The sequence below is a fragment of the Lepidochelys kempii genome, chromosome 2, assembly GCF_965140265.1.
Source record: "Lepidochelys kempii isolate rLepKem1 chromosome 2, rLepKem1.hap2, whole genome shotgun sequence".
Classification (NCBI taxonomy): Eukaryota; Metazoa; Chordata; order Testudines; family Cheloniidae; genus Lepidochelys; species Lepidochelys kempii.
The window spans coordinates 118,503,342-118,523,632 of NC_133257.1; the positions used below are offsets into that span (position 1 = coordinate 118,503,342).

The 20,291-nt window shown below is 39.3% G+C and overlaps 1 protein-coding gene across 3 annotated transcripts in view; it reads right to left on the minus strand.

The window, feature by feature from the left end:
* CDYL (chromodomain Y like) overlaps window positions 1–20,291 on the minus strand; it is a 191,945-nt gene that overhangs the window by 13,536 nt on the left and 158,118 nt on the right. For all 3 annotated transcript variants that reach the window (XM_073332144.1, XM_073332145.1, XM_073332143.1), the window contains exons 3-4: window positions 2,181–2,437; window positions 1,277–1,449 (exon numbers count right to left, since the gene is read on the minus strand). In XM_073332144.1, coding sequence (XP_073188245.1) covers window positions 1,277–1,449; window positions 2,181–2,437 — 430 coding nt within the window. The remainder of the gene's footprint in view (window positions 1–1,276; window positions 1,450–2,180; window positions 2,438–20,291) is intronic.

Consider the following 20,291-nt stretch of genomic DNA (forward strand, 5'->3'; position numbering starts at 1 on the left):
TTCTTTTTGCAAATACAGACTAACACGACTGCTACTCTGAAACCTGTCCTTAGGAAATATTGTAACCTAACAGAATTCACAAATACACCTACAGTTGTAAGGTCAGGTGTTCCCAGCGTTGAGTGATTTTTCCCCCCTTGATGTTTCTGCCAGACAGAATTGTGGGAAAACTTTTGCACGACTGGTGAAACTGACAAAGAAACCCTATTTAAAAAGAAGCTAGTTCTTGGGGAGTTAGGTGCTAAATACATTTGAGGAGCTGGGTTTAGAGCTTGTATCTTGGGGAAACTGACAAGAATAGCTATTTCTATTGGACAACAGAATATGACCTGAAGTGGATTAAGTTAAAACTGGAAAAAGGTACTCTTATTCTGGAATAAAAGTGTCCAAACAGGGAGTAATTCTGGAACAGCTATAGCACTTTAAATTCACACTCTACCTTTTCTAGGCATAATTTCCGCATTTAGACAAGCCCTTATTAGCCACTTGTTTCCAATGGCTTCACCACTTACATAATCAATGAACACATGAAACCTTTTATCTTTTTTGACGAAAGGCAAGAGTGAATTATGAGCGTTTGTTCTATCTATATTTTTGGATATTTATGCTACATGTAAATGTTCAGGTAATCAAAATGTAATAGGAAACCAGTTTACAAGTTACATGGGGAAAAATATCCTTGAGATATTATAAGAGGTACACATTAAATGCCTATAATCCAACACAGGCACAGTGTCCACCTCAGCTGCGTGTTTCTTTCATTAAAAATTATGCTTTATAAGACATTAAGTTAATTTATTTGAATATGGAATTTGACAACTAGCATTAGGATGTTGCTCACAAAGATTAAGCCATCCCTTTAGAATGTCTGTCATTCTACCTTTTTTATACGGACTTTGTTCAATCTATTCTTTCAGTACATGTATATATTGTTTGTACTGCTTTTGAACAACACATTTAAAATAATCTTTTAAAAGCATTTCTCAAGTCTGAGTTGTTTATATTAGGAACACTATCATGCTAAGTTTTTATCAGACACAGGGGCTCTAATTCAACATGGCAAAAATGTAGTAAAAAGCTATGAATAAAATGTACACTTGAACAGAAATATAAACAAGTTTTGCACACTGTATATTATCACAACTGAACGTTTGACCACACTAAATTTCTACTAAGAAGAATATAGTTAGATCTTTTATGAGATAAATTAAAAATAAACTAGTTTAGACAATGAAAAAAAATCAACACTTAAATGACTGAAAACAATTTTACATACCTAATAGCTTCTGCCATCTTAGTGCTTTCCCTTTTTCTATCATCTGTTAAACGTCGTATAAAATAAATAAAATCAAGACCACAGCAGAAGACACTACCAACTGCACTGAGCAGCACAAGTTTACTGTCATCTGCAGCTGCTGTATTCAGTGCACTTTGGACTTCCTTCATTACCTGAAAATCAGCAGGAATTAAATTCGTCAGACTCTTTTTATTGTGTTATTAAAAAGTAATAAACTGTTGTTCTTTTTTGACAGGTCTGAATCTGAACTTTTACATTCCTGTGTATTCCCTAGTATCTGGGATACTTGCAAATTCTGCTGCAGGTGTTTGTTTAAACACATTCAAATTTTTCATTGTCCAAAGGAAAAGAGAGAGTCTAGTAATGTATGTTAAAAAATGTGCAGATCACAAATATGAGTACACTGAGATAACGTAATCATTCGGAAGAAATCCTGCAGTCTGCATCTGTTGCTACAGCACTCTCTCAGTATTTCTGTAATTCGAACACCAGGTGGCATATGCAACCAGTTCAGAAAAATGACTTGAATTTAGGCTGAAGTTTATTTCAAGTTCCACTTAATAAACCACTGAGTTTATTATGAAAGGCTGCAATGCTAAATATTCAGATAATGTAGTGTATTGTACAGTGTTAATAAATAAAACTCAAACGTACTAAGATTCAGATTTTAAAAGGCAAGAAAATATAATATTTACACCTTTATAATCCTTTAAATGCACTAGTATGACTTTTCTGGAACCTACTGAACTATCAGTTGTTTTTTCATATTTCTGTGATTAATAATAATACTGTAATTATAGCTGTTGAAAATATTTGTACCACCCCCCCCACCCCCCCCAAAAGCAAGCAAACAAATCAAACCACATAAAACAAACATTCTAACCTCTGGATTTAGTGAGTTGTTGTCAGATGATTTTGTTGATAGCAAAACGTGCGTGAATCCGTCTTGTTTCCTGACAACAATGTCTCTATACCGGTAAGCACTTTCAGTTTGTCTCACGCTGAAACGTAGCCTCTTGTCAAAAGGTTGGTCTCTCCTATCATCAATAAATCTCCGTTTGCTGGCTGTCACTCCTGTTACAGATGTTTGTATGTTGGTTGTACCGTTGGCTGCTAATGCTTCAATAAAGGTGGAAGTACCTGTAAAGAGTTTGAAACAACAGTTTTCTATTAATTTAGTTCCATAGTTGGAAAATCTCTTGTCATGGAGACATGTCAGTCAAAGCATACTATGACAACATACATACTTGGGGATCCTACTAGTAGTACAATTAAGACATTTTTAGAAATATACTAAAATAAAAGAAATGACAAGAAGATTCACTTCCTGAGGCATTTTGCTTTTCCCCTCTTCTAAGTGGCCTAAAGTGAAGGGCTTCATTTTAACCAAAAGTGGGAACCCAATAAACTCCTGACCAAACTCACACCTTTGACAAAAATAAAGTAAAAGAGCTGGACTAACAAGACCATATACAGTATATGAATGAGTATAGAAAGGTAGGAACAGGGAACACAGGACAGTCTTAGTGAGAAAGACACAGAATCAATCTCTGAAGTGGAAGGGTGCAATGGGAGACACGGAAATAAGGCACTTCTTGACCTACATAATTCTTTCCTTTAATACTTTGCCTTTCTGATCTTGCTCAAAGTAATCTTAGCTTAACAAAGAGAATTTTAACATGTGACTTGATTACAGTCAATTAGTACCTACCTGGGGATCAAATATTTAGTAATGGGGCTCTTCATCTAACAGGATCCAATGGCTGGAAGTTGAAGCTAGACAAATTCAGACTGGAATTAAGGTGTACATTTTTAACAGTGAGAGTAATTAACCATTGGAACAACTTACCAAGGGTCGCGGTGGATTCTCCATCACTGACAATTTTAAAATCAGTATTGCATGTTTTCCTAAAAGATCTGTTCTTTATATGGGGATTATTTTGGGGAAGTTCTATAGCCTGTGTGACACAGGAGGTCAGCCTAGATTATCATAATGGTCCCTTCTGGCCTGGGAACCTGAGAGTCTATGAAAATTGTAATTGGTGGAAATTCAGAGAATGCAAGTGAACAAGCCACCCAGAGAGTCACAGAAAGCATCAGGTTTTTCCTACATTCCATATTGTGAATGTAATATTGTCTAAATTAACATTTATGGGAGGTGCAAAGAACATTATGAGAGATATTTATGTCCAGTAGATAAAGGAGCTTACACACCTTTCAAGATCCATGGGTCTTACACATCACAGCATGTGGTGTACCCTCATCCACAGTGCACTAAATTTCCCAACAGCAGCTATGTGGCTGAAACCAATCACTACACTCTTGCAGGATCTCACACAGAAAAATGACAAAAGACAAAAACATTGTATCACCCATGGTGCTTTTCACAAAATGCTTTTCACAAAACGATCACTCCATATCTGACCTCTCAGTCCTCGTCCTCAAAGAAACCCTGCACAACACCCTTAAAAGACAAGCCTTAGAGCTTAAATTCATAACTTTGCTAGACACTAAAGCTCATGGTCTTAAAAAAGAAGCAGCTTTTATGACTTATTACAACAATCTTTAATCACTAACCTCCCTTTTTTGTTCTATGGCAGCAGAGGTGTTAATGGGCCAGTTCATTTCGATTGGTCTCTTGCAATATGTGTTAACTACTTATGCTAAACAATCTGTTCCACCTGGTCTTTAGCTCACACTCTGAGTATTTTTCCCAGACCTGAGGAAGAGCTATGTGTTGCTAGAAAGCGCACCTCTTTTATCAACAGAAGTTGGTCTAATACGTAGGTGCCGACTCTGCTCAGCACCTACCAGCCACAGCTGTTTGGTGGTTTGGGGAGGAGCTTGGGGGAGGGTGGAGAATCATGGACGGGAGCCTTGGGGTAGGGATGGAGAGGGAAGAGGTGGAGCGAGGGTGGGACCTTGTGGTGGAGCACCCCCAGGGTAAAATAGAAGTTGGTGCCTGTGGTCCAATAGAAGATATTACCTCACCTACCTGGTCTTTCCAATAGATAAAGGGACATTTTTCAGTAGAGATTTGCATGTTGCTATCTGAAACCTGTGTAAAGCTGCAATTCAAATATGGAGGGCAGAAACACTGGAAAGGTGCACTACCAGGCTAAACCACAAATCTGATTTTTTTTCATATTTTCACATTTAACAAAAGATATGAGCCCATTTGTCAAATATTTAAAGATTAACTATGGCTCTGATCCCCCAATGGGATCCCCAGGACCCATAACTGTACATATTATATCTTAAAGATAGCTAAAATGAAACTTATAGACAAGCCTTAATAATAAAAAAAAAACTCAGTGGTGGATCTTGTTTAATTACTGTAATTTTCCTTGGAATAATTCATCCCGTTTAGCTGAAGTAGCTACATCATATATTTAAAAACTGTGACTAATGTATAGTGCTGTCACTTTAAAAGAGTATGTGTGGGAGACTTGTGGGTCCCATGAGGACATTATGTACATTTACCTAAATAGTTTGCTACACTATTACTGTAATTGGGATATTTACTTGTTATTTTTGGCCTGATTTGAATTAGGAATTACACTGCACTAATAAAAAGATATTTTAAATAAAATAAACCTTGAGAGCGCATCAGTTTCTCTAACACTGATTTTGTTACTTTTCTCTTTCAAACACACACAACCCTTAAAAAAAAAAGTTGCACTCAGAATGTAATGCATTTGCAAATAAAAGTACTTCTGATTAAAAACCCGATAAGATGCTTAATTGTCAATTTAACTGAAATATTTTATTTTACTTTTTCATGTCTTTTGTGTCCTCTGAGTTATATCATTAATAATCTACTGCTCTCTATCTATAACCATTTGTATGGAGAAGATAAAGAGAATTCAAGGTTCTTCCACAGTCGCTTAAAGGGAAGAGATTGAGAATGGTCCACAAACTGAATCCATTTTTTTCCCCCCAAAGAGAACAGAGGGAGAAAAGTAATGTGGAAGATTGATGTTATTTTATGTTGTCATAGAAGATGCATATTTGTTCCTATATTTTCCAGTTTATCAAATTCTTTTTCATTTCAGCAGAATAAAAAAAACTTAATGAATACTAAATGTGAAATTGCTTGTAGTTCACAGCAGATATTTTTCTCTTTTTAAAACACAACAGGGCTGATCACAGTGCTATAGAACAGGGGCTCTCCACCTTTTGCTTTCTGAGGTCCCCCCACCATGTTATAAAAATTCCGGGGGAGGGTGGAGAAGGACTCAGAGCTTCAGCCGCGGGGGGCCTCTGGGCTTAAGTGAGGGGAGGGAGGTGCCTCAGGGCTTCTGCCCTGTGGAACTCCAGTGCTCTGACATCCTTCCCACAGGGTGCCAGGGCTTGGGGCTTCAGCTGCGGGGCACCAAGGCTCAGGGCTTCAGGCTTCATCTGCGGGGCACCAAGGCTTGGGCTCTGAGCTTTCTGCCCTGGTCCCCAGCCAGTCTAACACTGATCCTACTTCGCAGACCCTCTGGGGGCCACAGACCCGCAGTTGAAAACTGCTGCTATAGTGGAGAAGTTGCAAGAACACAATATTCTGTTTTTCATTAGCAACTGAAGATGAAGTGGTATAAGAGTTTGCAATGGTTTGGTTTTCATTTTGAAGGGTAAATCAATACAATTCAAATCACCTCTACTTTGCTGGGACAAGGGCAGTAAACTCCTACATTAACATTTACAACAGCTAAAGACATGAGACTCAGAAGGGCATGACAGAACAGCAAAACATTACAACATTTAGGAAAACTGTAGAGAACTTAGGTTTCTGCTCATAACTTATACTACTAAAGATGTCCTCTTGTATCAAATAATTGCTTTAGAGATTCCAGAGGCAATAAGATACTTCACATACACCCTCCGCAAAAAGATCAAAACCCTCAAGCCTTCTTTGTCAAGGTAAACCAAGATATAAAGGTCAAAGAGCAATTTCCCTGCTTACTGGACAACACACATGAGGAAGTGCACACATTTTACACACACATATTACAGCACTGGATGGAAGGTATAGTTCAAAACCTCACAAAATACAACTGGGCAGCTACACTTAAATGGAAGGAGATCTATGGTTTAAATAGTCATCCACGTTTAATCTCTGAAAAACATTCTGACTATATTAATGGACCAGGGCCACAGACTTGCTGACTTAAGAAAAAAGTGTGTATTTTTCTTGCAAGGAATTTCAGCCAATTTATTTTAATCAGAAAATTACATTCATAGATCAAGAATACTGGACCAGTGTCTATTAACACTTGTTGGTTATAGGACCACCACAGTACATACTAAGATTTACTGGACCTTGAAATGTAGTGTACAGTTTCTTGTGGCTTTTGGCCATGAAACTGAAGAAAAGAATTACTGAAATTCAATGTAAGGCAGTACATTATGTCAAGTAAAAATACGCATGCATTAGTCAATTTAAACCACAGTCCTGAAGTAGTCTCAGATTTTTGTTACAGCAAATGAGCATAAAAGAAACAAACAAAAATACCATGGAAAAATCTTAGAATTGTATTTGCATAATTAACATGAGATGTAAGTCACCTATTTCCAAGTAATTTAATACCATAACAATATTTTAAACCACAAATTCTGAATTTGTTTTTCACCAAAAGGCAAACAGAAAGATATTCTCTCCATTTCAATTCTTTGAGAAATACATGAGAAAGCATTAATTAAAAAAAAAAAAAAGCTACGAACCTCCACTAAAAATCAGGGTTTGAAATATTCATTTATCCCAGACCAGTATCAACTTATACACAATTAAATTTTCATTAAAAAAAAAAGTTTAACCCTGATGGGTAAATGTAAATGGAGTGTTACTTCAGTGCTGCCTCTACAGCTTAAAGCTTTGCAATGCAAAGGCAGAGTGAAATTAACAAAACTATCAGTTTCACGGCTCTGTTCAGACCTGGGCAGCAGCAAAGAACCTCCTAAGAATCACCATTTTCATTCAGCTGCTGCTGACAGAAAAACTATGAGCATCAGGAAAGCCAGGCACAAGCGTTATTCACAGGGAAAGAGGACCCAAAATACAGAAGTTGGAAGGGAACAGAGTAGCAGAGATCTCTTCCCCATTCCTTGCTCTTATTTTTACCATAGCCAAGAAACTCTGAAGTAGGGACAAAAGAAAAAACTCTTCCTTTGTGTTATGGCAATTGAAACATTTCAGATACTCTCTGGCTAGCAGGTAATACTGAAAAAAAGAACCAAAAGAGGATGCCATGACAGTGCTCAGGGTAAAATCCCAGGACTTTCCTTCATACCAGCCACTGGAAGCCCCTTGACCTTGCTTGTGGTGCCATCTCCTTTCATATCCATCTCTTGACTTGTAGATTTACTTATATGGCTGGCTGGAGTCTAGTATTTTCCCCGTGATTAAAAGCAAATTAAGAATGTACAGATAATAGAGGATACATATATAAATATACAGTAACACAGAGAGCCAAACAATCTTTTGTTTTTCCACACAGTAATTTTCAGTACATACATACTAAAGAAACTAAAACTAAAGGGAACTGAAATAATTGAATCTGATTAAGGGTTTTGTTGATCAGAAACCCTCTTTTTGAATAACTGAATTAAGAATCCAGGACAGACACCATCAGCACTAAGCTTTTTAAAAAAAGCTTTTTACACAAACATGACTCTATTTCTGCTTGAAACTTTTGCGGTATTACTTTTTAAGTAAAGAATCTTAGCTTTCCAATGACTGCAAGCAAACCCTAGAAACCTGTGTAACTTTAAAGACAGGCATGTTTAAGCACAGATCAGCAGTTTTCCAAAGAAACAGAAACTGAGTGGCAGGCATGAAGGGCAGTTGTGCAAGACTGACGTAAAAAAAAATTCAGTGTTAAAAATAACCCTTGTATATTATGTTAAACTATTGTTTTGGGGAAACACAAACAAAAACAATTCTCTCTCTATACTTGTATCATTTTACAGCCCCAGTATATAAGACTCAAACACTCAGCTCTCCAACTCATGCTGCTGTTACTAATGCTCCTCTTCCTCCGAGAAAGTGTTCTTTTGCCCCAGGCCCGCATGCATCACCAATCCACAATTTTACTCAGGTCACCATTAAACATTTTCCATTTTAGCCTTGGGTAACTAGATAATTAAATGTTGGTATCTGAAATGTTCCCTAGACCTAGTATACAGAATTGCTCAAGTACGGAGGTAACGTGATCCAAGCCCAGATTGGAAAGCTTTATGGGTGACCACTATGTGTACATGGTCCACTTCCTTCCTTCCTTTTCCTGTCTTATCTATGTAGACGGAAAGATCTTCAGGTCAGGGACGATCTCTTACTAAGCATTTGTATAGAGTTTAACCCAATGTGGCCCGATCTCAAAAGGTGCTATTGTAAGACAAATAAATAATAATATACGCCAGAGTCATCTTTCTGCCTATGCTTTCTTCAAAGTACTTGAATAAATTACAAAGCAAATACTTTTTAAAAATAGTGGAATATTTGAATAGTTTCTAAGAATTCAAACAGCTGGTTCCACAAACCACTCAAAATATATCAGAAGCTATCAATACCTTGCACTTCCTAAGAAACCTACATTGTATGTCTGCAACATTTTTAGCCTAAGAAAGCCTCATTTATAATGTTTAGTCCCCAAATGTAAGTGTTAACAGTTTTCCTTTAATATGCCATTATAAAGCAACTTTTTTTTTTTTTTTGCAAAAATCAAATGTTTTGTTCTGGAAGAGTTATCAGCAAAAGTTTGTCAGTCGTGTATGTAAATACAGTTTGTACTAATACGTATATTGTTCCAGCATACTGGTATTGGCTTAGTGCACAAAATACCTATATGACCAGTAATATTCTGAAGGAACTGCACATTAAAATACAGCCACCAAACAGAAGGGAAACTTGAGATGTTCACCCCAATCATCTCTGTCAAAGTCAATTCATCAAAATACTCCTACAAATCATTTAAAGCTGCATATTGTATTACCTTGTCAATCTACACTCAGCCCTGGTCTACTCTACGGGGTTAGGTCGAATTTAGCCGCATTAGGTCGATATAAAAATGACTGCGTCCACACAACCAACCCCATTCCGTTGACCAAAAGAGCTCTTCAAATAGACTTCTGTACTCTCCCCGATGAGGGGAGTAATGCTAAAATTGACCTTGCTGGGTCAAATTTGGGGTAGTGCAGATGCAAATAGATGGTATTGGCCTCTGGGAGCTATCCCAGAGTGCTCCACTGTGACTGCTCTGGACAGCACTTTGAACTCCGATGCACTAGCCAGGTATGCAGGAAAAGCCCCGGGAACTTTTGAATTTCATTTCCTGTTTGGTCAGCGTGGCAAACTCAGCAGCACAGGTGACCATGCAGTCCCCCCAGAATTGCAGAGCGTGACAGTGAGCTGAGCGGACTCCATGCTTGCTGCGGTATGGCGTCTGCATGGGTAACCCAGGAAAAAAGGTGCAAAATGATTGTCTGCCGTTGCGTTCACGGAGGGAGGTACAACTGACAACATGTACCCAAAACCACCTGCAACAATGTTTTTGCCCCATCAGGCATTGGGAGCTTAACCCAGAATTTCAATGGGCGGCAGAGACTGCGGGAACTGTGGGATAGCTACCCACAGTGCACCACTCTGTAAGTCTATGCTAGCCACGGTAGTGAGGATGCACTCCGCCGACTTAATACACTTAGTGTGGACATACGCAATCGACTGTATAAAATCGAATTCTAAAAAATCAACCTAATTTCGTAGTGTAGACATACCCTCAGTATAGCTTTCAGAAACAAGGTGTAAAGATGGGCAGCAAACGGATGTTTCCAAATTGAATTGTCTCCATCTTTTACTATATTTTTGAGAAAGTGGTTTCGTTTAAATCCTAATACATACCCTGGTCCCTCAGCCATTCTTTCTGCAAACATGCCACCTAGAATCCCATAACCTGGATTCGTCACAGAGTAAGCAGGAAAATTTTGTGGGAGTACTTTATAAAAATAGTAGCAATCCCTAAGTAAATATTACACAATTAAGATAATCTTGCACTGGCTGGATGACTTAACTGGCCATTTCCATCTTAATTTCTATGGAATTGTTTCCCTCAGGAAACATTATGGATATGCACATGACAGATTTCTTTTCTCTTCTGTATGTTTTGTATGGGTGTGAGCTTTAAACAACATTACTGTGGAATAAAGCGTTTTCTAAAGTCTGTATTTTTATAAAGTATTACTTTTGGAGGTGGGTGAAGACAAAGTGAACCTTCTTTTACACCTACATTGAGAAATATTCTCCAGGCAGAGAATTCTGATTCATGTCCTGCACCAATTTTTATTTTGACTCTCATGCTATATTTAGAGTATTAGGTTCTGTATCAGGATGCAATACACCAGTGTACAGACTCAATGTACAGGTGGGAAATTATTTTCTCTCTGATTACATCACAGTATCAATATAATATTTTCACAATTTTAATGATAGCAGCATTACTGCTTGCCTTTGCTATCAGTATCTCATAGGCTATATTGCTGCATTTGCTGTTTACTGTCATTCCTACTCCAAACAATAATGGGAGCTATGTGCATACTGTATAAATAAAAACAGTCTATTTCCACACATTTCTCTACTAGAAAGGAGGTTAATCAGAGCTTTCCTGAACACCCACAAGATGGTCATCTGGCAGAAGATCAGAGTTTGGGCATTTTAAATTACACTGGTGGAAATAATAGAATTGAAACAGTTACATACTTTTTTGTTTTAATTAAATTACTACACAGTATATTAGACAGACACTTAATAGGATTATGCCCATAAAAACAGCAGGGCCGATGGTATTAACACAGTTTGGGAATGAAGTTCTTAAAAACTGACCTGAATAATTTTACTAAATCAGAAACAGAATTATACATTTTCATGCATAAGCGACTTAATGACTTCTCTACAAGTTATTTTACATGAAAAATAAACACACCTCTAAGAATTGTACCTGCTAGATTATCAAAATGTACCAATCACTCATTGTATGATTCATTTATTTTCAAATTTTAAAGAGAATATAAGTAGTCCAAATTGTTCAAACCACAAGACTCTATCCTTTTCCAATGCCAGTAAGGCACGTAGAGAATTTTTTGCCTCTCTTTTGCTTAGTTTTAGACTTACTGTTTGTCAATTTAGCTGAAACAAGGGATTTAGAACAGACATGCCAAACCTGAAGAAAAAAAAATGCAGAAATTGTGTTTGTTTTTGGCTTAAATGGTTTGAGAGTTGCTTGTTGACTAGTAGCTTTCCTTTTTTTTTTTAATATAGGCTCCTGGCAAGCAGGGGCAAGGGCAAGCAGGAGGAAGGGGGAAAGAGAGTCAGGGTGCACAGCAGGACCACCACAGTCCCAGACTGCATGCCAGGGGGATCTAGTCACATAGCGTTGGGGTTCTTTGGGACTGGCTTGTTTTGGTCTTGTTTTGAAATGGGATTAGCTTGATTTTTGGCTTATTGTGGAAGTTGGGGTGCTTATTTACTGCGTAGAAGTTGGTAACTGTGATTTAGAACAACTATTGGCTATTCCAAAAAAGAGTGTATAATCATTACAAGAAATCCCACTTGTATGTCATAGGTAAACACTTTTGGTCCATATCAAAGTGTATTATAACATTTGCTCTCCCAGGAACAAGAATTATACCAGGAGCTGTTTCTCATTGTACGGATCAGATTTTAATATAGAGATTATGAGTGAGATTCTCATGGTTGCTCCAGCCTCTGGGTAAGAAGCAGTTGTAAAGTGACTCTAAAAGCCCTAATGTGCCTGGGAGAGAAGTGTAGAGGGTGTGCCAGGGGGTGGAAGGTATGGTAAGGGGTGGAACCATTGTTGTTCCAAAGCAGCTGGGAACAGGCTATCAACTGCTCAGGCCCCTGCAGCATCCCAGAAATGAAAATCCTTAGTTCCTTAAGTGTTCCCTTCCCCACCAATCCTTGGGCTGCTCAGCACAGATTCTCAATTTGTGTCAAGGACATCTCCTCCTCTTCTGTTCACAGTTGCACACATATGCCTGTGGCTACTACACAAAAAAGAAATATTAAGAAAGTAATGAGTGTATTTTCAGCTATATTTTAATGTAATTTAGTAGCTGGAAATAAGGAGCAGCAGCTAGCACTGTGTTACCAGCCAAGTCTCAGCAGATCAGAACCAGGGGCTCCATAGAGGACAGTTTAAGAATCTCTGCATTATGCAATTGTAGGATTTTTAAATTCCAGTGTCCGAGGCTAGAACTTTGAAATATGCAAGCATCTGTTCCTTAAGGAACTCGAATAGTAAATTACTCTAAAATGGATGGCACACATGGATTAACAATATTTGTGGTAGATTCAGTCTAACCGTGACTGTAGGACTATGTTACTTTGCATTATCTGTGTTCACAAGACTAGCAGGGGTACACATTAAGAAACAAAAAAAAAAAAAATGATTTCAGTGCTAAAATCATATAAAATTGAGAGAAAGATTTGGCAGTTAGGTCTAAAAGTTGGGTGGTAGAAGTTGTGATGAAATTCACCTCTGTATTTCACCCTACACGCTATTGTAGTAATCTTTGTACAAACTATGCCTTCTGAGGTACCAATTGAAAACTAATGTCTCACTGGTCAATATCAGCATGACAGTATGTGTATAGCAACTTTATATGTAAAGTTATGAATTCCCCCAAATGATGATGGTATTCAAACCCTGACAAGCAGGTCCTAAATTTACATATAAGTTATATATTGCTCCTCAGACAGCAAGAGGGGGAAGAGAGGAGACAAGGAAAGTCTGCATTTCAGCAAACAGAGGTGAGAAGAAACAGCATGCAACCTCTTTCAACACCAGACACCATGTCTCCTTTACTCTTTGAATAAGGGGGTAAGCTTCAGGAAAATGCATCTCAAAGACGGAATGGACTATAAAGGTGAGGAGCAAAACCACCCGGGGCTCTCCCTCTCTTCTCCACCTAAGAAGACAAAAGGAACAGCCTACGGATTTTGGGAGAAGATCCGGACTTGAAACTCAGTAAGCAATGTTACTGGGAATTTGGGGTAAGAATTTCACATTGACCCAAGTCTAGTTGTTTTATCTTTATTTCTCTTGTAACCATTTCTGAGTTTAATGCCTTATACTTGTACACACTTAAAATCTCTTTTTGTAGTTAATTCAGCTTGTTTTATTTTTTAATCAAAACTAATCCAGTGCTTTAAACTGTGTGGATAACTCTATTTAGGGTAGCAAACTTTTGTATATTGATCCCCTTAGAGAGGCAACAAACTTAATATAACTGACTATCCAGGAGAGGGCTGGACAATGCAGAAACACACTTGGGGGGAGGGATCTGGAACTGGGAGTGTAGTAACCAAGGCTGCTGGAAGCCAAAGTGTGGCTGGTGTTTGCTGATAGGATGCTGGGATCAGAGTTACTGAACCAGAGCTATAGCTATAGACAGACACACAGGGTGTGACCTGCATGCTGTTTGGGTGTTTGTGTGGAGCCCAGGTTGGGAGTTACAGCCGCAAAGCATTGTGAGGCACCCCAAGTTGCAGCCTCTCACTGGTCTGGCCAGAATATCATAGTGGCTTAGTCTAAACAGGATGTATACACAGTTTGCTATTTTACATGAGATTTACACTTTAAGCATTTTTCAAGTGAATCTCAACTGTGTTGGCTGGGAACAGTCAAAGAAAAGTTAGTTTGTTGTTTTCTGTTTGCTTATTTTGGGCAAGAGGAATAGAAACAGTAAAGTATACATATGAGTGCCAACATAGCAGCTATGAAGCTAGAACTGACCAGGTTGGAGCAAGAACAGAAAGACAAAGATTGTAAACACCAAAAGTGGCAAGCAGAGATGAGAGCCAAGGAGAGGGAGCCAGAAAGTCAACAGCAGGAAGACTCACACCAGTGAGCCATGGAGCTGAAAGACAAAGAAGCCCTAAAAAAGGAGGAGGAGGACAGTATATTCTGGACACGAAGGCAAGGCATGGACAAATCCCACAGTCTCCAGTTGCTTCCTTCATACAAGGAACACTCAACTGTGACAAGTTGTGGTCTGCATACAAGGAAAAAAACTGTACTGAAGAATACTTTACCACTTTTGAAAGGCTAGGTGAGGTTCAAAAGGTTCCAGAGGACAAGAAATTCCCCACACTGATTGCAAAACTCTCTGGTACATCTTTAAATGGATTAATGAAATGTCAGTTGAAGAGGCTTTGAAATATCCTGAATTTTAAAGAGATATTTTGCAAAGGTTTCAAATGACCCCTGAAGTGTATAGAATGAAATACAGAAATTTCAGGAAAAGTGTTGGCACTCGTCACAGTATGTCTAATGTGTGTCTGACAATGAAAAAAATGGGCAAAGAGCAGGGGGCTAAGAACTGTGACCGATTACTAGATCTCTTTGCTCAAGAATATTTCCTAAGTATATGTTCTGATGAGGTCAGAGATGCATTATGGGATAAATCTTTAAATTCTGTACAGAAAATGGTCATCCTGCCTGATTCCTTTGTGCAAGCCTCAATGTCTAATGAGTGCAGGACACAGAAGAAGGGGCACAAACCCAGTGTAAAGGGGGGATCCCATTTTACCCCCAGGAAGGAGGGTGCAGGGAGCCCAGGCAAATATCTCCCCAGAATCATTCCCCTCCTAGAAAGCTCTATCATATCATACCTCCTGTGGAAGAAAATGGTCCAAGAAGGTGTGATACTGTCTAAAGGGGAAGGTGACTGTCTACTCTAACACGATCACCACTTTTACAACATTGTGATAAATCTTGTCTAAAGTATGCTTTGTGAGGTACTGGAGAAGTTGGAACCTGATGAGTGTCGTTATCTGGTTATAACGTGTATATTGACATTGTATGTGGAATTATGAGATTTTGCTATACGTTTATAACTCAAACATATTGTGAGTCTGAGAAACGCCCACAGGTGAGCTCTTCAGGGATAACAAAGGAAATGTAAACAAAAGCCCCTGCATGTAATGCCCAAAGACACCTCAAAAGGCATGTATGCAGAATGTGCAAGCAAAAATTTGCAATTCATATGAAGAACTGGTGGCAAAGCACGTACACCATGGGACTGCTGGCCCCCAGGACACAGCAAGGATTTTTCAGGCCAAAAGGATCATGATATAAAGAGGGAGAACAAAGGCCAGCCTGGCCACCTCTTCCCTACCCCATCTCTGGACTGATGAATTCTGACAGGGGAAATTTTGAACAAAAGGACTGAGGTTCCCAAAAACTATTTGGGCAACCCAGAGAGAAGTCCAGTTTGTCTAGTGATAAAGATAGGCTGGAGTGTCTAAGGGGATTGTCTGTGGCTCCACGTTAAGCTAATATTGCGATCCAGGAGCACACATTTGTTGCTGGCTTGGTTAAATCTAATTACAGAATACTCCACCAGAGTAGGGGAGTCTGCCCAGTTTTTTGATAGTCTGACCTGAGACTGGCTGTCTCCACTATGATCCGTACCAGGCATGGCGAGAGAAGGTGCTTCTAGTCAAACTCCACCGAGCACCTAAGAAATCATTGCCCTCAGCTAAAAAGAAATTAAGCCCACGTCTCATCCAGCCCAGACTGAAGCAATTGTCCTATTGAATTTTGTGAGGTCTGACCCTGTGGAGGTAGATATGGAATTTATTAAAGTCACCAAGGTCAATTGCAAAGAACATATAGGGTGGAGAGTGGTTCTCAAATCAATCTGGTCAGGAAAAGCATGGTCCAGAAGACTGACATGTTATCTGATCAGGAGTTAGAGCTTCTGACACTGGGGAAACAAAATTCCTTGTGCCTTGGGCTAAGGTTCATTTGGAATGGGAAGGCTTAGGGGTGACTTGACAGTGGGGATTCTGAATAGTATCCCTTTGGAAATGCTCATGGGGAATGATATTTTGCATATGGCTAAGGCTGTTAATGTTTTAACCCATAGTAAAAGGGAATCGTGTACTGGGATTCCAGAGGAAAATGGTAAAGATCAAGAAACTGCTAAGAGAGATGGGGAAGGTCCTGCCACAATCTCTGCGGCAAGAGAAATCACTGTGTTTCCAGGTGTGTGTGTGGGGGGGGGGGCAAGGTCAACTTCTCTATGGCAGATGAAATGGTGGAGGGGGGAGGGAAATAATCCCAGTTACTGAAGTTGTCAGCTGCCAGTGTTTTGCAGATGAAGAAAGGGCAGACCCCACTCTAGAGTACATAAGGGGATATGTCTTAAAGGGAGCCCAAAAGAGGGGAAATGGGGAAAGGTTTTTGAAGAGGAAGGAAGATTGTACAGGGAAGCTCCCATGGGACGTGATAAGAGCCCTGGAAAATCCTACAAGCAGCTGGTTGTGCCTGCCCAGCATGTGGGGAATTAGCAATGCGCACTGTGGGACCTATGGCATGTCCTACCCAGAGGGGGAAGAAACATATCCTGGTGGAAGTGGATTTTGCCACCAGATATCCTGAAGCAGTGGCTCTAACTAACACAGAAGCTGATTCTGGGGCAACAGCCCTTTTCACTATTTTTAGCAGAGTGGGTTTCCCTAAAGTGATTTTATCTGACTGTAGGTCAAATCTCATGTTTCAGCTACTCAGTAAGTTATAGAAGTTTTGTGGAATGAAACAACTAAAAGCTACCCCATATCACCCAGAGACAAATGATCTGGTGGAAAGGTTCAATGAAACTCTAAAATCTATGCTGGAAATGTACGAAAATAAGAGAGCAAGACTGGGATGAAATATTACCATATTTGCTATTATCTTATAGGGAAGTGCTCCAAGAATCAATCAGCTTCTTCCCATTTGATCTTCTATCTGTAAAGTAAGTGAGGGGACCCCTAGATTTCATCAGACACTCACAGGAAGGGGACACTAAGGCAGCGGGAGACCCAGTAACTGAATACATACAAGGAGTCCGATGGAGCCTTAAAAACTAACAGATTTATTTGGGCATAAGCTTTCATGGGTAAAAATCCCTACTTCTTCAGATGCATGGAGTGAAAATTACAGAGACAGGCATAAATATACTGGCACATGAAGAAAAGGGAGTTACCTTACAAGTGGAGAACCAGTGCTGACAAGGCCAATTCAGTCAGGGTGGATGTGGTCCACTCCCAATAATTGATGAGGAGGTGTCAGTCCAAGGGAGTGGACCACATCCACCCTGACTGAATTGGCCTTGTCAGCACTGGTTCTCCACTTGTAAGGTAACTCCCTTTTCTTCATGTGCCAGTATATTTATGCCTGTCTCTGTAATTTTCACTCCATGAATCTGAAGATGTGTGGTTTTTTTATTCATGAAAGCTTATGCCCAAATCAATCAGTTAGTCTTTAAGGTGCACTGGACTCCTCGTTGTTTTTGTGGATACAGACTAACATGCCTACCCCTCTGAATACAGAAAAGAGTAAAAAGACATGATGGGTATTGTTCAAGCTAACCTCAAGGACCGTCAGTCCAAACAAGAAGGATGATATAACCAACATACTTGTAAACACTCTTTTGAAATATGGAACTTGATGTTAATGTTAAGCCCCGTGAAAAAAAATACAAAATGCAAAATTCTTGGGAATGAGCTTCTGAGGTGATAGAATCGGTGAATGAAGATACATATGTTTAAAAGCCTCATGGTAATGCTGTCCCACAACTGGTACATGTAAACAGACAAAGCTTATCACAGCAAGCCATGGTAAACATGATCTATTGTGTAGAAGGGGAAACTGAGGCACACCAACTCTCTGATTTGATGGCTGAATGCCAAACTGACTCATCTTTGGAAAGCATTGATATCTGCAGTGAGTTAACACCAGCTGAAAAGGCAGAGAGCTAATGTGCTACAAGACCACAATCTAGTAAGCCCCAGGAAGATTTACTTGCTAACTCATAATATCATTACTGAAGGACCACAGCCACCTCCCATCAGATCTTACCGTGTCACTGGTAAGGTACAAAATCAAATTTGCACAGAAATACAAAGCATGCTGGACCTACAAGTAATTAAATAGTCAGAGCTCTCGGGCCTCACCTGTGGACTTGGTACCTAAGAAAGACAACATTATGATTTTGTGTTAATTATAGGAAACAATGCTGTCACAGTGCCGGATGCTTATCCTATGCCTAGAATCAATGATATGATGGATATCTTAAGCAAAGCTAAATATCTCAGCTCTTTTAATTTAGTTAAGAGGTACTGGCAGATACCTTTAGATGACAATGCACAGAAAAAAATCTGCTTTTGTTACTAATATGGGATTATATAAATTCAAAGTGTTACCATTTGGGTTAATTAATGCAGGAGCCACTTTTCAGAGGCTGGTCCACCAAGTGTTAAAAGGTTTACAGGACTTTGTGAGGGCCTATGTCAATGAGAGAGAGGTGTTCAGCAACACATGGTCTAATCACAAAAAACACTTGGGAATTGCGTTGTAAAAGCTCAAAGAGGCAGGATGACTACAGAAGCCCCTATAAAATTGGAGTAGCCAAAATTCCTTATTTGGGATACGGAAATTGTGCATACAAAGGGAAAAGAAAACATGGTGGCAGATGCCCTGTACAGGAAAGAGGGCTCTGATCACTGCCCCCGAGTCAGCCAGTGGTTAACACTCCTGCAACTTTGCAAGGGGGGGAGGTGTGATGGATTGCACCTCTATAGTGTCACTCTATACACTTTGTACGAAATATGTCTTCTGAGGTACCATTTGAAAACTAATCACTCACCGGTCAATAATATCATGATGAAATGTGTGGAGCAACATTCTATGTAAAGTTATGAATTCCCCCTCAATGATGATTGTAGCATATGTTCAAATCCACATAGCCCTGACTAGGCAGAACCAATCAAGCAGGTTTAAACAAAGGAATGTGTGTTTACCTCAATTTACGTATAAGTTGTAAATAGGGTACTCCAGTAGAAAGAGGGGGAAGAGTAAAATCTGGAAAATCTGCATTTCAGCAAACAGGTGAGAAGAAACAGCATTCAAGCTCTTTTACCCTCAGACACCACATCTCCTTTACTCTTTGAATAATCTTGGCTGAGGGGTAATCTTCAGGAAAATGCACCTCAAAGAGGGAGCAGACTATAGAGGTGAGGGGCAAAAACACCACAGGGACTCTCCCTATCCATCTCTCTCTTTTCCACCTAAGAAGATAAAAGAAACAGACTATGGATTTTGGGAGCAGATCCTGACTTGAAACTTGGTTAACAATCTTACTGGGAACCTGGAGTAAGAATTTCACATTGATCCAAGTCTCATTTGTTAAGTTTAGAAAGTGTTTTATCTTTTTTTCTCTTGTAACCATTTTTTACTTTAATGCCTTATACCTGTATTCACTTAAAATCTCTCTTTGTAGTTAATTAAGCTTGTTTTATTTTTTAATCATAACTAATCCAGTGTTTTGAACTGTGTGGGTAACTTCATTTAGGGTAGCAAACTGCTTTACAATGATTCCCTTAGAGGGGCAATGAACCTAATATATCTGGACTGCTCAGGAGAGGGCAGGACAGTGCAGAAACACACATTTTTGGGGGGGAAATCCAGGACTGGGAGTGTGTTAGGGTCACCCTGCAAATAGTAACCAAGGCTGCTGGAAGCCAAAGTCTGGCCAGTGTTTGCTGACAGGCTGCTGGGGACAGAGTTTCTGGCCCAGGGCTGTAGCTATACAGAGACATTAAGGGTGTGACCTGTATGCTCTTTGGCTGTTTGTTGAAAGTTACAGCAACAAAGCATTGTGAGGTACCCAAGGTTGCAGGGCAGGTACTAACAGCCCTTTACTGGTCTGGATTGCACCCCAGAATGTCATAGTTGTGAAGAAGGAAAACAAGTCAAATGGGGGTTAAAAACACATACTGTAAATGAATGGCTAACTGAAAAATAATGACAATACCTAGTACTTGAAACACTTTATATCTTCAAAGTATTTTTCCAAACATTAATTAAATAGCCCTCAAATCACCAGTTCTATTTTTCCCAGATACAGAGATTATAACATAGGGCCACCGCACTCCCCACTCTAAATGGAA